This window comes from Elgaria multicarinata, chromosome 7 (assembly GCF_023053635.1).
Source record: "Elgaria multicarinata webbii isolate HBS135686 ecotype San Diego chromosome 7, rElgMul1.1.pri, whole genome shotgun sequence".
Taxonomy (NCBI): domain Eukaryota; kingdom Metazoa; phylum Chordata; class Lepidosauria; order Squamata; family Anguidae; genus Elgaria; species Elgaria multicarinata.
Window position 1 is genome coordinate 44,759,363 of NC_086177.1, and position 20,069 is coordinate 44,779,431.

Sequence of the window (20,069 nt, forward strand, 5' to 3'; positions counted from 1 at the left end):
ACCCAAAGGGTTGTGCTGATGCCACTGGGAATTCTTCTGAGAAGCATTGACAGTTCCTTTGGAAACTTCTTCATGATGCTGTTACCTATAGTTGCCCATTTTGAACAGAGAATATGGAGGCTGTCTGCATGCCCCACGGCAGCTGTACATCTGTGCCGTGTCAGTTAGATGACGCAGGTGCAGGTTCGCAGCACCTGTGGGGCTTCCCCACGATGCTGTGTTTTGAAAAAGTCTGGGATTTACCCCGACTTTTTCAACCGCAGCAGTCAACACAACACTTTCGCCGTCTGATTTTGCTCTGGGGCCAATATGGGGGTGGAGCCTGATGGAAGGTGACCAGTAATTGGTCGCCTTTCACCAGGAAGAAGGCTCTGGGACCTAGATGGCCACCCAGAAACCCCACTCTTCCTCCTTGGCATTGGGATTACCTGACACTGCCGCATGAGAGGGAAAGTGCAGGGTTGAAGAGGGAGGCAGGCTAACCCAGCGCCATGAAGACAGCCCCATGGTTTCAAAGTTGCAGCCAAGAGATTTTAAAATTACTGCTGCAGTCAGAGATGAGGCAGCTGACCTCCTCCTCTCTATTCACCTGCCCTTTTTTCTCACTAGCTATGCAACACACCTGCAGTCCAGCTAGCTACTGCAGGCAGAAAGGTCTGAGGGGGTGGAAATGTGTAGGCTCAGCATCATAATTTGGCATCCTTGGCCAGCTGTTGTGGCACAGCAAGGGTCCACTGACACACCTACCCTGCACTCCCCTTGATAATGTGGCTGGGGGAGTCTAGAGATCTAACTGAATGCTCAAACCTGACACAAAAACTAGATTCCTTCCAAGGAATCCTATGAACTGAGGACTGTTGCAATGGTTTAAAGTTGTTTTAAGGTGTGACCTTGCACATATGCAGCACATACATACTCTGTATCTTCTGTGTGGGCTTTTTAACCCAGTGTACCACCCCCCCCCATATGATAGGGGAGACATTCTACTGTGGACAAAGGTGTTGTCATGTTTCTCAAAACCTCCTGCCTTCTTGGGAGATAATAACGAGGCCTGCTAAGTAATCCACAAAGCTTTATTCAAGCAATAAACATCTCTTCCCACCTGAAGAGAGTCTAATCTCTAGGAACTTTCCCCTAGGCAAAACTATGCAAATTAAGCAAGACAATTGTCCTTTCAAGAAGAATGGAAAGCCCTTTCCCAAGACATGTTAACTTCAGAGGGACTAGTTCTGAGGCAGCTTCTGATGAGATGTGAGCCGGGCTGACTTCCTCTCACCTTCCTTTCACTCTGCCCATTTTAGTCTGCGGCATACTCTAGGATCGGCTAACTTGTCTGTGTTCTCTCCTTTGGAAGAATGTTGGCTTCCCACTGACTGTGTATTATTTGCCCTTGACGAGATAAGCTCTGGAGAGAGTTCACTCCCAGCTGGTGAAGAGCCCATGAGAGCTTTCTCCCCCACTAGTACAGGCTGGCCTGTTTCTGGCACCGACTCCTCTACTTCAGAGGCTGATTCTGATTGATCACCTGTAACACCTTCTTCCAACTCAGGGGGAGCAGGGCTGGACATGACAGGTGTGCTCACTAACATTTCCTTGAGTATCCAACAAAGCATTGCTCCTGGGCATTGTGGGAGTTTTAAATGGCCTGTTGTGGAGTGGTCTAGGGCATTGTGGAAAATTTAAAATGGTGACTTTCTGGCACTGACTGGAGGAGTGGCAGCTCTGGCATGGATGCAGGAAGGGGCCCATGGAGAGCACTATTCTAAAGGACCCCACCAAGGCTGGATCAGGATGTGTGGGAAGAAACCACAGCTGTGCGTTTCTTCAATGGAATGGCAATTTTAGAAGGCATAGGGAAGATCTTTGGGTTGCAAACTGGCAACTCCAACAGAGAAGCAATGCAAGTAAAATACAAGGATTTTTTTTAATGCACCAAGTGCTTGCGAAAAAAAGCTTTCTTCTTTTATGTCATCCATCAGTAAAAATGTCAGCATTTAAAAAACAGTTCAGCGAGCTTTACAGGAACTTCTTTAGCTTTTGAAATTGACTTCCAGGAGATTAAATCAAACTCACATTGGTTTAAGAAGGTTTATTGGTCTAGGCAAATGGAATGAGATTTCCCATTGAGAAATGTTAATGCTTGCTAATGTTAGTAGTGTTCATTACCATCTGACCTTTATGTAATAATTTGATGTCTTGCCCCTCTTTTCTTCTTGGCCAAGTGCCTTTTTTCTTTAAACACTGATAGTGCTTTTGGCTATCACAATAGAGACCCCAATAATTGCATGAACTAATTACTACCTCCAAACCTTGATTCATTTTTCATTTTCAGAGTCTTGAAGGCTTTCAAGGCTTCTCTGGTGCATACATTACTCGTGCAGTCCAGAAAAGCTGACACATTTACTGTTCATAAATATTATATTTCAAAGCTACAAGCATCTTTTTATCATTCCCCTATCCTCCAAACATTATTAAAAATGAATATTTTGAAACATCTTTGCTATTGTATGTGATATACTTTCTCTTTTTGACGCCAAAGTGCCATCGGAATATCGCATTATCTGTGATAATGACATGCGTGAAAAATTTAAGTGAGGCTCCTTTTAACACTTTTCTGGCAAAAAAAAAAAGAATAAAAATTAATGTTGGCATGGCCAGACCACCCTACACTTCTTCTACGGATAGAACCGGTCACCATCTATATTTGTCCTTATTTTGATAATCTATCCTAGGACTGTCTCTCAGCAGTTTTTCAGGATTTCTCGTAGGGCAGAGGTCTTGCCTAGCCACTAAGATCCTTTTAAATTGGAAGCAACAAAAATTCTACCTTGGAATCTTCTACATGGTACTTTGTTACAGAGCTACTGAGAAGCGTCACCTGCTGCCCACTGCTCACAATTGAAGGGGAAACAGGTACATTGCTGGCCTTACCTCCAAGGCTGGGCAGCCACCTTGCCCTACCACCCAACATTCAGTGTAGACATTTTCAGAGGGAAAGCAAATGCACGTAGATCTCTATGGAATCACAAATCCTGGGTAACTGGGGTTCCAGCTCCCATAGATGCCTACATGTTTAGAGGTCTACCCACATAGGCTTTCTCCCTGCAGACTTCAACATTCAGTACATGGACATTGAGGTGGACCCAGTCATGGACCCCCTTCATGTGATTAATGTGTGAAGGAGGTTAGTGTTAGTTGAGCATCAAAACTTGGGACAACACAATGTGCCATCTATCAATGAAGGCAACGAGCAGAGTGGCCATGTGTTCTTATTTTCCCCCTTTTTTACAGAAATTCTGTCTTCTATTTGCATGGCTTCTGGAGAATCATCCTGTCTTTGAAGGTATCCTCCTTTTGAAGGGCTCAACTGTCCAGTTCTGGTTTAAAGGTAAAGTATCATAAGAACAGTTAGCACCTCAACAGCAGACTAAGGCCACAGCTAGACCTAAGGTTTATTCTGGAATCATCCAGGGTTCGCCCCTGCCTGAGCACTGGATCCCCTGTGTGTCACCTAGATGAACAGGCTTGACCCCTGGACCCCTTTTCCTGTATAATATCGCCAGGATTCGATCATTTTTGTCTGTCTCTTCTGCCAAGACTCTTGCTCATGCATTGGTTACTTCTCGGTTGGACTACTGCAACCTTCTTCTCACTGGCCTTCCTTCTTCTCACATCAGTCCGTTGGTTTCTGTTCACCACTCTGCTGCTAAGATCATCTTCTTGGCTCGCCGCTCTGACCATGTAACTCCACTTCTGAAATCTCTTCATTGGCTTCCAATTCACTTCAGAATCCAATATAAACTTCTCCTGTTGACCTACAAAGCTTTTCACTGTCTAGCTCCTTCCTATCTCTTCTCTCTCATCTCACACTATTGCCCCGCTCGTGCTCTTCGCTCCTCTGATGCCATGTTTCTCGCCTGCCCAAGGGTCTCTACTTCCCTTGCTCGGCTTCGTCCATTTTCTTCTGCTGCCCCTTATGCCTGGAACGCTCTTCCAGAACATTTGAGAACTACAAGTTTAACCGCAGCTTTTAAAGCTCAGCTAAAAACTTTTCTTTTTCCTAAAGCTTTTAAAACTTGATTTTGTTCTGACTTTATACTGTTAGTTTTACCCTACCCAGTGCATTCTCTTCCCCTCCGTATTGTTTTATTATGATTTTATTAGAATGTAAGCCTATGCGGCAGGGTCTTGCTATTTACTGTTTTACTCTGTACAGCACCATGTACATTGATGGTGCTATATAAATAAATAATAATAATAATAATTTGAGTGGCTACTTACTGTAATGGTCCAGGGGTGGGTCTCCCTCATTTTCAAGGGCAGTGATGTTCCTGGATTCCTTTCAATGTACAAATATATAAGTTGGGATTCTGGGTAATGTCAGGTGGTGGGTGGGAAGTAGCAGCTGGTGGAAGAAACATTCTACACCTCCTCTAACTACCCTTTGTCTGCTTGTCTGCCGTCCCCTTTCATGCTGCTGCATGCTGATAGAGGGGCAACGAATGATGGGATGGCAAAGAAAGTGGGAGAGATGCTTCTCTAGCTGAATCTGCTCATGTTGTCATAGAAGACACCTGTTAGAAATACAATCCTAAGTATAAAGAGTCAAGGGGGAAAGGCTACATGTATGGATATTAAAAGACCAATTCTTTTTTGGATTTTAGTTTCCCATTGGTATGGCTATCTTGGATAATAAAATTAGAACTTTATATTCTATGCAAATGCAGGCTGACCTTAGTTTCACTCCCTTTCACAGAATGCTGGCTGCATTAATTACTTTTGATAGCAGAATCCTCCTGTGTACATCACGCAGGGGATTCAGACAGAGGTAAAACAGATGGTGGCTTGTGAAGCAACGAGGAAAGAAGCTATGGTCAGATTTCTGCTCATGAAGGCTGCTGTAGGAAAGTCATCAAACAGTTTGCATAATAAGCGTGGCTGCTCCACAACCCCATTTACAAACCAGTTTCTATGTAAAGTACCTGGTTTTAAGCCCACCATTTCAGGATTAAAGCCTCAAGAACCTAAATAATAAGCAATCTAAATAAGAGATTGTAAAGTTTTCAAAATGTTAAGTTCATTCAAGCTGTTCCAAGAACATCTCAGCTAGCAACACTGGCTGCCGAGGCACAAAAACAGATAAAAAAGAATGGATTTCAGAGAATCAATACACCTATGGAAAACGTTGCTATAGCTCTATTGGGTCCTATTACTGACACTATTTGGAGAGACCATATAATTGCACTAGGAATATGTAGGTTTATACAGCCCTCCATGTCCTAGTAAGCCATATGTTTGCTTGTGTGTTTTTTAAGAAGGTATACAGGAGGAGCTCCTATCCTTCCCCAAATAACTAACAGTGCTTTGCCCAGTTTGGGAACTACCCAGATCAAGTCTATATGAATCTCCCCCCACCCAAAAAGTGCTCTATCTCTCTATCCATCCATTTATCCATCATAGATTGTTAACCTGCCTTTTAGGTCACAACCCTCCTAAAAAGGCTCACAAAATTAAAACTGCATAAACAGTTAAATTTACTAAAACAACTCCATCTCCAATCTAAAAATAGCAGTAATTTAAAACCCAGCACAGCACACTCCTTCGGAAGATAGACCAAAACAAAAATGTCTTCAGAGTCCATTTAAAGGCCAATACAAATGGGGCCCTAAGAACCTCTCTAGGGAGAGAATTCCAAAGGTGTGGGGCCAGGCTAATGGGCCTTACCAATAGTCCAGAGAGCAGAAACTCTGAGGCTCATCTTAAGACCCAGGACAGATAGGTTCATATGGGTGCAGGCACCCTTCAAAACAACAACAACCTGGGCCCTGTTTCGGCCCATGAAAGGTTCAAGCCAATACTTTCAATTGAACCCAGAAATAAATAGGGAACCAGTGCAACTGGCGCAGTCTTGGTGTAATGTTCTCCCAACACCTGGGGCCCATAAGCATTCAAGAAGCTGCATTCTGTACCCAATGAAATTTCCAAACTATCCCATGTAGAGCTCATTACGATAGTCTAGCCCAGATGTAACCACAGAGTGTCTAATTGAGGCAAAGTCTACTTTTTCCATATAAGACCATAGCTAGCAAACCAACCTAACTTGTTAAAAGGCACTCCTAACCACCCATCTGAAGCTGGCTGAAAGCCTCCATCCATCAAATATTATGGGATACACCCAGCACCTGGCATCACTGCTTTCACAGAGCTGCCAAGCTAGCTAACCTTTTAAATTAAGAAAATAAACCATATTAATAATTTAAAAATAGTTATTACATAAATATTTTATCTTTTCTCTATGCAATAAAAAATAAGGATTGATGAGCTTCTCCTCCACCCACCCAGCAACCACAGAGTGGTGGTGGGGTGGGGACTCTACAAATTATTAAAAAGAAAGCTGTGGTGTGGTGCAGAGAATTCACCTCTTTAATATGTGGCATTAAACATTCACAACAGCTCTAAATGAGATAGGCTTTGTTTTAGTTTTCCCATGGGTAACATTCAGAACTGTGCATTAAATGAACACTGCTCTGTCTTAAAAAGACACTGAGTTTTCAGAGACTCCAGTATATAGATGTAATGTTAAACATTTGCGATGAAAGTTTATTTTTGGCTGTACCAAGGGTTGGCTGTATTTTTGTAGTGCTGCTAGTTTTAAAAGTTAATGATAGATATTTCTAATGTCAGCTTATTTCTAGTAGAATGATAAATACCAGTCAGTGGGACCAAGCAGAGCCTGGGAGGGGAGCACTATAGAGTATAAAGTTTTAAGCATGAAAGAAGAGGTCATGGTCACTCTGGGGGAGAGAACAAGGCTATTCTACATGAGAGTGCATATCTTTTTTGCATTCCATTAAAACTATACTACTCTAGTTACTTGCTACACAGTATTTCAACTGTCTTCCCTATAATGGTATGGTTCTCATGTCCATTGTAAAATTTTACTGTGAGATGGAAGATTGAAATCATGTTCTCCTAATAACCATTTTGTTTTAAGAATATTATACTTTGGGCAAAAGAGAAAGAGGAAAGTAAACTTAACTCCTATATCTTCTTGGCCGCTCCCGATTTTCTAAGTTTTTTGACCTTCAGTACCCTTCTTAACTAGCACATAATCTCTCTTGTTCTTAGCTGTTTGTGATTCCCCCCTCATATCTGTCGATTGTTTCTCATTGTTTATTAATATTCCATGACTTTTCCAGATCAATAGAATAGTCATTAATATTCCATAACACCACAGTAGTCATTTGAATGTTGGGATGAGGAAATTCACAAGCAAGAAAAGACATACATGTTATTTTGGCAATTAAAAGGTATGCAACATTTGCTGAGTCTTCATATATACAGATATTACAGTTAAATTGCACAAAAGTATGAATAAACTTGCCTTTCTGGTGTTCCAAATGAAATAGTGTTTACTTCAGAAATACCTTGGGCAATGTATAAGACTGCACAGTGTGAAGATATCTGCACTATATACTTAAGTCCTGTTCAACTGCCAAAAAAAAATTCTTTTTTTTAGGAAAAGAATCTTCTACATTCTCTCAAAGCTACAATTTTGATCCCTCAGTTAATCCTTGACTAAACTACAGTGAATATTTCTGTCTTTAAAAAGCCAAGGGACCATCATCAAAGCATACCACTAGCTCCGCAGATTAGACAAACTAAATATCTACCGTTATTGCATCACATTCTGGAAGCACCTTCAGATACATTGTACATATTTTGGCCCATTGTTTCACATGAGTGATGGAAAAGATTGGACTGGTTCACTACATCCCAACTCAACTAGCTCAGAGCTTCTGTAGTCTTAAGAGCTTAGGTACAAAGGGGTGGTGGTGATGTGGAATCTGGGCATATTTTGCTTCCTTTATACAGATGTTCCAACAGGCAAGCAGGCTGTCCAAGTTTATAATGAATGCAGAGATCAAATCCTCCTCTCAAGTAAGATGAGATTTGGCCGGTGAGTGTTTTGTTATAGCAGACATGAACCCACCCAGTCCCCTGGAAGAGTCTTGTGTAAGAAATCTATCTGTCTATTACAAAGAGATTTGTAAATTTCTCCAAAAAGTCAAGTTGGGATGGGTTGTACATTAAAGAGTTAGCAAAATCAGCTCTAATAGGTGGACCCAAAACAAAGGAGCAGATATAGCAAAATAATTTCCCAATACTTCCTAGTTTTAGACTCTGTAGCAGATGCTTGATAGGTATTTATGCCTTGCTTAGGTTTTCCACAGAGTTATTGCTGATTAGGAAACACAATTGTTTGGTCAAAAAAGAGAGAAGGAAAAACACAAGGTCAGACACTATTTATTTATTTATTTATTTGTGAACCGCCCAGAGAGCTCCGGCTATTGGGCGGTATAGAAATGTAATAAATAAAATAAATAAAAATAAATATATTTTTATACCGCCCAATAGCTGAAGCTCTCTGGGGGTTCACAAAAGTTCACAACTAGGGTTGGATCCAGACTCACTTATACTTAGAGTAGACCCACTGCAATCAATATGATTTGCACTAGTCATGACTAACTTGTCCTATTGTTTTCCATGAGTTGACTCTAAGCTTAATGAGCAGAGAAATCCTAAATGGCATGTGTCTTGGCTGGGGTGGGGGGGAATGAAGTGAACGACTTCTGCTACTTCCAAAGTTTTGCTTACCCATGCAAGGCTGAAATTTTGTGTGATGCACAGAGACCACGAAGAAGAACCTGCAATTTCTTACCTGTGCCTTTCATTGCTCTATAGGAATTCAATTCCTTAAAGGACTCAGACTTTAGTTTAATGATCCTGTGCTGTACTGAAGGTCAATAAAGTGGATAATTTCAGCATTTACTATGTTACATCTTTCCTTTGGGATGGAAATCGAGGGATAGGATATGCTTGTACCTCTCCCTTTGGAGGAGGCACAATGCCTGATAGTACCCCCAAATCATGAGTGTTCCTGGAAATTTGATAGAGTATTGATATAATGCTACTAGATCTGTAACTCTAGGATTAATGGAGACAAATGCATTCCACTTGACATAGCTTGGAAAGGTGCCTACATAATGAGCCATACATTTTTCAATTCTTGTAGTGCATTGACTTACTTAAAAAAACAAAAACAACCACCCTGTAGACTTTGACATTTATTGCTCCTCTTTATTTAAAAACACCTCAGAGGCCAACTATTTCATTAGTCCTTTAAGCCCCAAATTTCATCAGATGAAGTTTAATAGAGCAAAGCAAGGTGGATATTTGGTAGCAAAGCCAACACATGCCCTCAAGCAGCATTGAGACCTAATAAAAAATTCAAATATTATCATTAGCCCATAATAGGTTCCCCCCCAAGAATCTGCATATATAGATTCTATTATAGCTACCATAAACATCTTTTTTTCAAAGATTAGTACAGAATTGCTAACTGAAAAAATGGTGAAAGTTTGTGCAAATGGCATGATTTTACATTTCTGGTGGACTATCGATAATGGCACAGATACACCCACAACTACATTGGAATTAGACAATTTTACTCTAATTCTGTGATATAAATCTGTTTTCCATATACAGAACATGCAAATAGGTCACCCAAAACATCTGAAGCTTAGAAAGATGGAATATTTGGTTAAGGGCCCAATCATATGACAGGGCGTATCACACACTTGAGACACAAATCTTACTCTGGTTCATTAGCTCTTATTAGTGCAGCTGCCATGGCGGTAGCCATCTGTTCCCAATTCCATACAGCACTGATGGAGATGGGAGTCTTGTGCAGTTGGAGATTGGTACAGAGTGTATCCCCTTTGTTTTCTGGAGCATGTACTGGATGTTTTGAGTCACAAGGATTTGTCATTAAATAGATGGCAAGGGCGGGGTGGTGGTGGAGGAACATTAACTAGACCAGCTCCAAGCTGGCATAATTTACTGGTGCAATCCTGGGGCTCCTCTGGGGAACAAAGGAGGCTTTGAATCCAGTGAATTCATGGCCACCCCTCCCCCTGGAATGCCCCATTTTGTGGCCTATGGCCAGCAGAAACACTGCAGCAGTAGCTCTCCACCCATGGAGCTTCCCACGGTTGTATTAGGGTTGCTGGGGCAGATGTACCACCCTCCTCTCTATTGGCAGAAAGGCACATCTGCCCCATCAATCCTTTCCATTCAATTCACGGGGCTCATCTACACCAAGCAGGATATTCCACTATGAAAGCAGTATATAAAAGGCAGGAGCCACACCGCTTTATAGCAGTATTGAACTGCACTTCAGGATCTACGCTACTGCTTTATAGTGGTAATGAAGTGCAGTGATAACTGTTGGGGCCCATTGACACATCTATACCAAGCAGGATATAATACTATGAAAGTGGTATGAAAGCAATATATGGTATGTGTCATGGGTCCCAACAGTCGTCAGTGCACTTCAGTACCACTATAAAGCAGTAGTGTAGATCCTGCAGTGCAGTTCAATATCACTATAAATCAGTAATGTGGCTCCTGCCTTTTATATACCACTTTCATAGTGGAATATCTGCTTGGTGTAGATGAGCCCATAGTATATTGTGTCCATATTTTGTCAAACATGAGTATTCTCTTTTAATCTAGTGGGATTATTTAACAATATTTTTTTAATACAGGGGGCAATTCGGTTAAAACAGTTAAAGGTTTTGTTTTGGGGGTTATATTGCAAAATATGGTATCTGATTTAATACTGCTAACTGAAGTGAAAGTTGACAAGACAGGACTGCAATTCTTTTAAAACAGAAGGCAATTGTTTAATTAGTAGAATATTCAAAACTTAATTACAGCAGCACAATTAAAGCCAATTAAACTTTGGCAGCTTCTTCCCATGAACATAAATGGTTTTCTGTGTGTATGTGATAGATTATGACACGGGAACCCTAAGATACAAATGGAAATTATCTCATATGTCAGCATGTTGTAATTTGGCAATGAAGAGTGACCCAAAAGTTGCTAGCCAGTGTGAACCATCTGTACAATGTTTGACACTTTTTATATACTCTGCAATTTTTTTAAACACTCTGAAATAAAAATTGAGTATATGCATGTTTATAGATGTATTTGGAATGAACTTTGGCTGGGGAAAAATAAAAGTATTGAAGTCAACTGTTTCCAACCAGGGTAAGTATTCTTACTGAATTAATAAGTGAAGTTTTCCTAGCATTTGTCTTGAAAAACACAGTTTTATTGGTATATAATCTTTTAATGACTTTAAAATAAATAAATAATCCAAGATATAAGATCTATATATAGTCAATTGAAATTGATTTGCTGTATTGCCGCAAAGGAATGAACTGCTTTCAGACCAGGGTCTATTTGTAAACAGAACAAAGTTGCTGAAGGGATGGCATTATGCCAATGTTTAGAAGTGTTGTTGTTGTTCAGCCTGCTGGTGCTGAGAAATGCATGTGAATAATTTCACATGATAAAGAAATTTGGGTCCAAGTACCCAACACCAGATTGGCCCTGTTCAGACGACACGCTAAGCCACAGTGGTTAAGCATTTTGAGCGGAACATTATGGCTTAGTGTGTCATGTGAACCATGACTTAGTGTGTCATGTGAACTATTCCTGACAATGGTGGCTACATAAGCATGGTTTAAACATGCTCACTAACCATTTGCTGCAAAAGGGTTGGTGGCCTAACCATAGCTTAGCACATTGTCTGAACAGGTCCATTGACACATTCTCGGCTAAGGCTTAGTTACTGGCAGTCAGAGCTTTAAGGTAAAATATGCTAGTATTTTGGCCCCACCCCTTTTGCCTTTGGCCCCACCCTCCTCTAGAATGCAGCCCCAAAGAACTTCTCTGAAATGGAATCCAGCCCTTGGGCTGAAAGGGGCTCAACAGGCCTGTTGCAGCTGATACAGTGACACTGCACAATCCCCTGCAGTTTCACTTGGAACTAAGTCCCATACTGTGTTCTATGAAGCTTAGTTACATGCAAGTGTGTAATGAATTGCAGCCTTAGTCATGTAAGCCCACCGAAACAAAGGTTAGAATATATCTAGACCAGCAGCTTTGTGCAATCTGTTCCTGATATTCATACTGACCTGTTCCTGATATTCATACTGACTTTCCTATGGGGCTCATCTATGCTAAGCAGGATATTCTATTATGAAAGTGGTATATAAAAGGCAAGAGCCACACTACTACTTTATAGTGGTATTGAAGTGTACCGACAACTGTTGGAGCCCATTGACACATCTACACCAAGCAGGATATAACTCTATGAAAGTGGTATATGGTATGTATCATGGGCACTAACCGTTGTCAGTGCACTTCAATACCGCTATAAAGCAGTACTGTGGCTCCTGCTTTTTAGATACCTTTCATCCCACTTTCATGGTGGAATATCCAGCTTGAGGTAGATGAGCCCTACCACTCATGGAAAGGAGCTATTTAGCTTCTCCTTTCATTGGCAATCCCCTGAAAAGCCTTTCTTCCTCAAGGGTTGCCTCCAGTCAGAGGACTTCTAGTGGTAACAATTAAGAAGGCACTGTGTGTAGCAATTCCCCCCACCCCGCTAAACAGGTTTTCCATGCTAAGGAAAGAGCTGGAAAAACTGGTAGGAAATCACAGGGGGGTTATGAGTGGAAGACAATGATACCTGGACTCCATCACGTCCCGTCCCCCCCACCAGCACCGCTGCAAGATGTCCTGCTACCTGAGGTGGGAAGATGCACGTCAGACACTGCCCATCCCCCAACCTCCCAGGGCCGTCACAATGACTTGTTTTCAGAAAGGACACTTCAAAGCACAGCATTCAGACCTTGGTGCCTCTCCAGGGAGGCTGCCTGCCCAATCTTTCATTTGGGGGACTCTCCCAGGGTGAGATATCAAATGGGCTCTCCAGAGAGGCTGCCTGCTGTCATGCCTCCCTCGGATTCTTCCTAGGATGAAGAGGAAGGACAGGTGGAGGATCCAGGTGAGGGTCCTAGTGCACAAATAGCTCCAGAGCCCTCACTACCAGATAATGACCAATGCCCTACCACAGCCCCTCTGTGTGATTCAAAGGACCAAGTTCCATTGACCCCTGCAGAGCGAAGGAGGCTTAATGTAAAAGAGCAATGGAGAAGAGTGTCGGCCCATTTAAGGGAAAGAGCCTGCTGGGAGACTGGGGACTAATTAACATCAGCTGCTCCAGGACACTGGAGATAAAGCTGCTGGAATTCCACAGGCTGGCACTGAAGTGCAGCATCAGATCCACCCACTGGCGCTCCTTTGCCTGTTCCTAGACCTTGAACCTTGTCCCACCTGGACACCATGACTTCTTTGGATTTTGGACCCTGGACTGGACAAGGATCCTTCTCTGCCTCAGTGAATTGGCTTTGAAGAACAGGTAAACTCCCAAGCCCTGCTTTGTCTCATCTCACCCTCCCATCCCCCCTGGCCTTGATGGGTTTATTGCTGATTAATGGCAGGAGATTTACGGCCATTCCTTGGAAGGCAGCATTGGTCAGCGGGCAGAGCCTGACACCCACCCATCTGATTTCCCATTCTGGGAGAGTGCCCTGAACACGAGATCATGCAGGAAGCCTCTCTGGCAAGGATGCCCACCTGTCCAATCTCTCACTGTGAGAGAGTGATCAAAATAACAGAGTGGGTGGGAAAGCAAGAGGGTGGCCTCTCCAGAGAGCTTGCCCACTTGATCTTTCGTTCTGAGCCCCCTCCAAAAGCAAGACATCAGGTGGATGGGTGGCCTCTCTGGAGAGCCCGTCCGCCTGACCTCGCTTTGGGAGAGGTCTCAGAACGAGAGAAGGAGGGGGAGAGGAGTGCTCCTTGAAGGAGTCCTGTTTGGTTGTTGCTCTCTTGCTGTGCCATTTGGTGCAGTAGGGTGGGTGCAGTGGTGGCAACAGTGCCCACAGGCGGTCTTCCGGCAGCAGGAGGCACGCAATCAGCCACGCCTCCCTGCCTCTTGGGATTCACCCTGCCTCATGGTAAGGCTAGCCCTGTGCCCCCTTCTCCTATACAGTTCTGTGAATGCAGCAGGTTGATAGCACTATAAAAGCCCTGTCTGAAAGCATTGAGGTTTGGGCATCTTTTGATGTTGCATTCCATGAGACATGAGGGGCTGACTCTGGAATGAAGTGTCGCCCCCTCCCCACATAAATGGAAATGCATGGTAAGTTTTGGATCAAGGCCATTTGTAGCAATTATAAAAGCTGTATTTTTCCTTTATTTAATTATATTTAGCCTTAATATGCAATGTCATACTTGCTCTGTATCATGAAATGTAACTTATAATACATACAGGGAGGATATGCATTTTTATAATGCAAGCAAAATACTTTCAAAATAGCCTCTTCAAACAGTGGGGATGTGCATTTGCAGCATTTATAAGCACATATATAAATCAAAGTTATTAACATATAAGAGTTACATGTGATATAGAAGGAGTACCATTCTTTTCAGAAAAAGTCAAAATATAAATTTAAGAAAGAAAAAATACTATGCAGGCAATTTTTTCTAACCGCTTTTTCAGAGAAAATAAACTTTAGTAATAGAACAGTTAAAACAGGTTAAAATAATCTAGATTGATTATTCCATATCCTTGAAGAAAAGCTTTTGTATTTTGATTCACAATCTTGTAAAAGGAGCTTTCCTTTCAATTGTGGAAAAGCAGCATTAAAAATATGTCGTCTCTTTTGGAATTTAGTACTATCGTAAAGGTAAGCAGACAAAACGTTATCATTAAGAGAACAAGGTAACTTCATAAGCCGATTAAAACCATCAAAATAACAATTCTGAGACAAGTGCAGAGGATTTCTCCGGTGTTTTGCATTCTCCCTACAACGACAAAACACTATTTCAAAACAAATTCTCAGAAAATGCTTTGCACTGAATAATACAAATACAAAAATTACAGTTTACAAAAATCAAAGGGATGTTGCAGGATAGAAAACATACAACCCAGTGCTAATATTATTCATAAACGCTGGAAGTGTGGGATACAAAGAAGAAGCGGCACCCACTGCCCCTTGTCTCTGGTACTGTCTCTGATCTCAGATTGGAGTTAGCAGGAGGGATGAGGGGTGTGGGCCTTCCTGGGCACAGGGAGGAGGAAAGAGGCGGGGAGCATGAAGTGGCTAAGTGTCCTTTGCTCCTCCATCGAAGAATCAAAGGTGGACTCAGCGACTTGTCCTTAGCGCCCCTGCTTCCTTCCCACAAGGAGGTAGAGCACATAAGGATGAGATAGAGCCGACCTAGCCCTCGTCTACATGACAATGAAATTGCTCATTAAATATAAAGTCAAATTTTTGTAGATTCGAATCTACGCAACGAGCATCATACTGCAACATCAACAGCGAGCAAGGGAAAGGAACGGGCCAGGGGAAGGAACGGGCCAAGGGAAGGAAAGAGGCAGGGAAAGGAATGAGGCAGCACAGGAGGATAAGAGGCGGGGAAAGCAGAGCGTTGAAAACAACACGTCTCCTGCCTCTGGCTGCCCATTTCCCCATTTGTTTTCATATTTAATATAAGCTCTGGAGAAACATAGAATTAAAAAATGAAAGGGCGCGAAGGAACGAGGGAGCCAGAGGAGGATGTGATAGGTGGGAAGTCGGGAGCTCGGCAAATCACTTTGTCCTGCCCTGGAAGATACACCCACATGTCAAAAGGTGATTTAACAACCCTAATGACACATCAATTTAACGCAGAGCACATTCGAACGTTGCTCAAAAGTCGCGTTAAATCGCAACTGTAAATATGTGCATTATCGGGTTAAAAACACGGCGCTGCTGTGAATGGACGGCAGCATTATGTGTCCTAAAATGTGAATCTGTGCATTTACTTCGGTGTAAAGAGCCTGTGTAGATGTGCCCCTAGTCTCTGTTGTTCTTGCTCCCCATTGGGCTAGTCTGGCTTTGCTTTGCTGTGTGTAGTCTTCCTTAACCAGGAAAGCCCATGCACAGCAAAGCCTGGGCCCTGGCCCAAGCAATATCAAGTGGGCATAACACTAGTCAATTATTAAACAAGTCAACTACAAACCATGGATCATTAAACTTGTTTGTTTAATAAGCTAGAGTTTATTTTAAACCACAATGTCTGGTTTCAACAGAATGCAAATAGAAACCTAGTTTATGACATTGGCAGAGCAGGAGGAGGAAAGGGGAGTGTCCGAGCCTGATGGGTTGGCTCTTTCTTGCTGTATGTAGTTCTGAACTATGGTTTAATGTTACATGCAAATACAGTCCTACATTTAGGACATGTAAGTTCCAATGGATTTCACTGCTTGTAATGCCTTCACTATTATTTTCAATGAAGAGTAGTCATCAGTACACACAAATTGCTTCATGTCTTTTGAACAGATCTGGACTTCTGCACACATTAGAGATCTATTTGTACATCTGAGTATAGATAGGTCTCTGAATCACAGTGAAAGAAAACTACTAGGAATTTGGCAAACTGTATAAAACATAAATATAATTCTTGGCTTATGAAAAGAAGTGAGAAACATTTAATAAGCACTGTATGAATTTCTTCTAGTACTAAATGAAAAAAAAAACTTCTCCAGTGCTCACATACCTGGTTTTCCTTTCTCCTCTATATCCTTATTCTACTTTGGTGGCTTATTGGTTCTTGGTTTCTTGGGCTTTGAATAAATTCCTCCTTCTTCCTGCCAGCATGTTAAATCATTAAAGCAAATGATATTTACATTTAAGAAAATCAAGGCACTTTGTACTGAATAGACCTGAGCCAACAACTACCATAACAAATGTCATTCCTACCTATTACATATTTTTATGTTCAGTTGTTGAAGTAATATGATTAAATTCAGTTGTTGAAGTAGTATGATCAAGTTACAGGAAGCCAGATTCTGGCTGGACATCAGAAAAAACTTCTTGACTGTTAGAGGAGTATGACAATAGAACCAATTACCTAGGGAGGTCGTGGGCTCTCCCACCCTAGAGGCCTTCAAGAAGCAGCTGGACAGCCATCTGTCAGGTATGCTTTAAGGTGGATTCCTGCATTGAGCAAGGGGTCGGACTGGATGGCCTTGTAGGCCCCTTCCAACTCTACTATTCTATGATTCTATGATTATGTAAATATCTGAGATGTCCTTCTAAATGTTGTGATTAAAAATACACACTAGCCAGTATGTTTTACTTCATAGATTTGAATGATATTACTATAAGCAAAGCAAGTATTTCAGTGAAAATTACAACTTCAAATGAATGGGACAGAGACTGGGATTATCGATGATACTCCATGACTATTACTATAAAACTAGCCATGCTGGTTGAGGTATGCTGGGTGTTGTAGGACTTTTTTTTTGTCTAAACATGAATAGGATTGTGGCCTTAAAATGAAAAACTAGCTATTCTCCATTCACTTACATCTGCATGGCATTATAAAAGTCATGGAAATGGAACTTTTAAAATATACTTTTGGTTTGCTACAACTTTATACTTACACTCCATTCTGCTCAAAACTTTTACTCTTATTTATTCTAATATAAAGGATGGATCTAATGCTGTATGTATGCTGTTTTATAGCAACAACAGCACATAGGGGGATTTAACCCTTTCCTCCTATGCCACAATCTCAACAAAAATCCTCTCCTCAGCTGCTATTTGGTACACGAGGAATGCTGTTATTGGCACCAATAACAACTTCCTTCCTGGGAGTAAATAGAATTTCGGTGGAGAAGCATTTTTGTTGGGACCATGGCACAGGAGGAAAGTGTTACACCTTTCCCCCACTTCCAGTACACTGTTATCCTGCTGACTGGGACTCCTCAAAGCCAGTATTTTAAAAGGGGAAAATAGAGCATGCAAAGTGAAATTATGCATTGACCCAATGTATAATTTGGCTGAAAGTGACTGTGCATGCTTTTCCTGAGAGGGATAGTTACCTGCAGAGACACATGTTCTGGACTCATGTTTTGCAGGTGTGTATCTGTATGTGAGCAAGAGCTAGCTTGCTGTTTTTGAGAGAGGGGAGTTTCTAGCAGGACTTAGCTAAAACTGGAGTGAAGATACTCTATCTGGAATGTGGTTCAAAGTTAGCTGACTTGTTGCTGACACTATGCATTTCCAGTGCTCTCTTATGAAGGGAAGCTAAACCTGGCATTGCTGCCCTTGGACTTCTCTCTGTTTGGTTATTTCAGATTATGATTTCACCCCACCATCAATTGAAGCATTGACTAGTCCACCTAACAGGTTTACTTTCTGGACATGACTGTGCAACTACATAATGGAAATATAAGCACCACCTTATATTGGAAATCTACTGATTGCTATACATTTGTACACGCTTCCACCTTCCTTCCGGAACACACCATAAAATCCATTGTCTGCACCCAAGCCCTACGATATAACCATATCTGTTCAGAACTGTTGAGGAGAGACTCACAACTTAAAGATTTAAATCAGGTATTCCTCAGACTACAATACTAGTCAATGAGGTAAAAAAACAGTGACAAGTCCAGATTGGTACCCTGGAACAATCTATTACAGGACAGACCCACAAGAGAGAACAGAACACTTTTGTCTGGCCCCTGACAACCCTACCAAGTATTTATTATTATACTAATTAGTATACCAATACCATACTAAGTTTTAAATAGGAAAATAAATTTGCTTTCAAAAATTGCAAGATATAAGAAAGCTTTCACTACCAATGTTACCTCTTTTTGAGCTCCCCGTTTGTTTCTCTTGCACAATGAATTGGTTAATTTGTAAGCGTTTGCCTTTGCTTCTTCAGTCAGGCTTCGTGTTTGATTGTGAAATGTTCTGGGGGTTTTCCCATCCATATCTGAGTGAGATATGTAGAGATGGGGTTTCTTTGATCCAGTGCTCAGTACAATCTGGCTTGTACTAAGATTTGCAGGTTTATTCAAATGTTGATGAATAGTTGATGCATGCTGCATTGATTGGTCACAAATAGGCATCAAAGAGGAATTTAGCCGCCTGGATTTGATTTTACTTGAATTCCTATCTAAAACTGCTCTATTAATGAAAGCAAAATTAGGCAGATATCCAAAATCTTCATTTTTACCTTTCAACGAAAATATAGTGGAATTTACATTGGGTTTTTCAACCTGCATCTGAAGAACACTTCTATTTGTATTATTTTTTAACGATGCAACATGTAATGGTTGGTTAACTTGATATTTGCTGGACTTGAATAGAACCAGTTTAGCAGCGGTATTAGTTTTCATAACCTTTGGTGAATGGTGTGAAACATTCTGCTTTTTCTTTCCATGGATGGTGTTTGTTGCTTGCCTATCCATCTGCAACAGCTTTCCTTTGAAAATAGGTATGATTCTGGTGGGATCTTTTTTTAAAGACTTCTTTGACATTTGAAAAGATTCTTTTGAGTTCAGCATCAGCGCAGGTTCTTTAGGAGTTTTCCATTGCTTCCTGCCATAGACTCTTCCCTGCTTTGCCTCATCTTCTGCTAGTAAATTGAAATTAGAGAAAATGTCTGTTTCTGACTGGTTGACTTTAAGCTCCATCTTGTGGCTATTTTCTGTATTACCTGCTGAAGGACTGAACATGCCTTTTGGGGGAATTACTTGAGTCAAAGTTACTTTGCAATTCCTTTTTCCAGTGAGATTGGTTGCTTTAGAGTTTACTTTCTAAAATATAAGAAATCAAACAGAATAATTTGAATGGCATTACACACCATTAACTGGTTTTGCACACAGTACATTTTCATGTCTTAAAATATGATATTTTAATCAATTATTGTTTATGGGATTTGACAAATAAAACCACAGAATATAAATGGGAAATGGAATTTGTTAGGTCTTGGTATTGCAGAAAATGCTATAACCTTCTGACCAAAGTTAGACAATGGCACAACATGATGATTTAGACAAGAGTTATGGATCTAGAAGCATGCTGGTCTTGCATACTGACAATGGGAGCCTCAACTCTAACAATTGTGGGTATCCCCATTCCTTCCAAATACAGGATTTGCCAACCACTTCCAAATTTGCTCAGGCAAGACACCTTCAAGTACTTTCCATAGTAAAATTAGCAGTGTTAGAATGACCTGCACAGACATTCTGACCCAAATCTCTGCATACTCATGACTGACTTACAAGTAGCCATCAGACTGATATA

General features: G+C 41.3%; 1 protein-coding gene across 1 annotated transcript in view; it reads right to left on the reverse strand.

Annotated features, from left to right (window-relative positions):
- Positions 1–5,077: 5,077 nt before the first annotated feature.
- C7H18orf63 (chromosome 7 C18orf63 homolog) overlaps positions 5,078–20,069 on the reverse strand; it is a 45,352-nt gene continuing 30,360 nt past the window's right edge. The window contains 2 exon segments of the mRNA XM_063130021.1: positions 5,078–5,119; positions 18,626–19,579. Of these exon segments, the coding sequence (XP_062986091.1) occupies positions 5,078–5,119; positions 18,626–19,579 (996 nt within the window).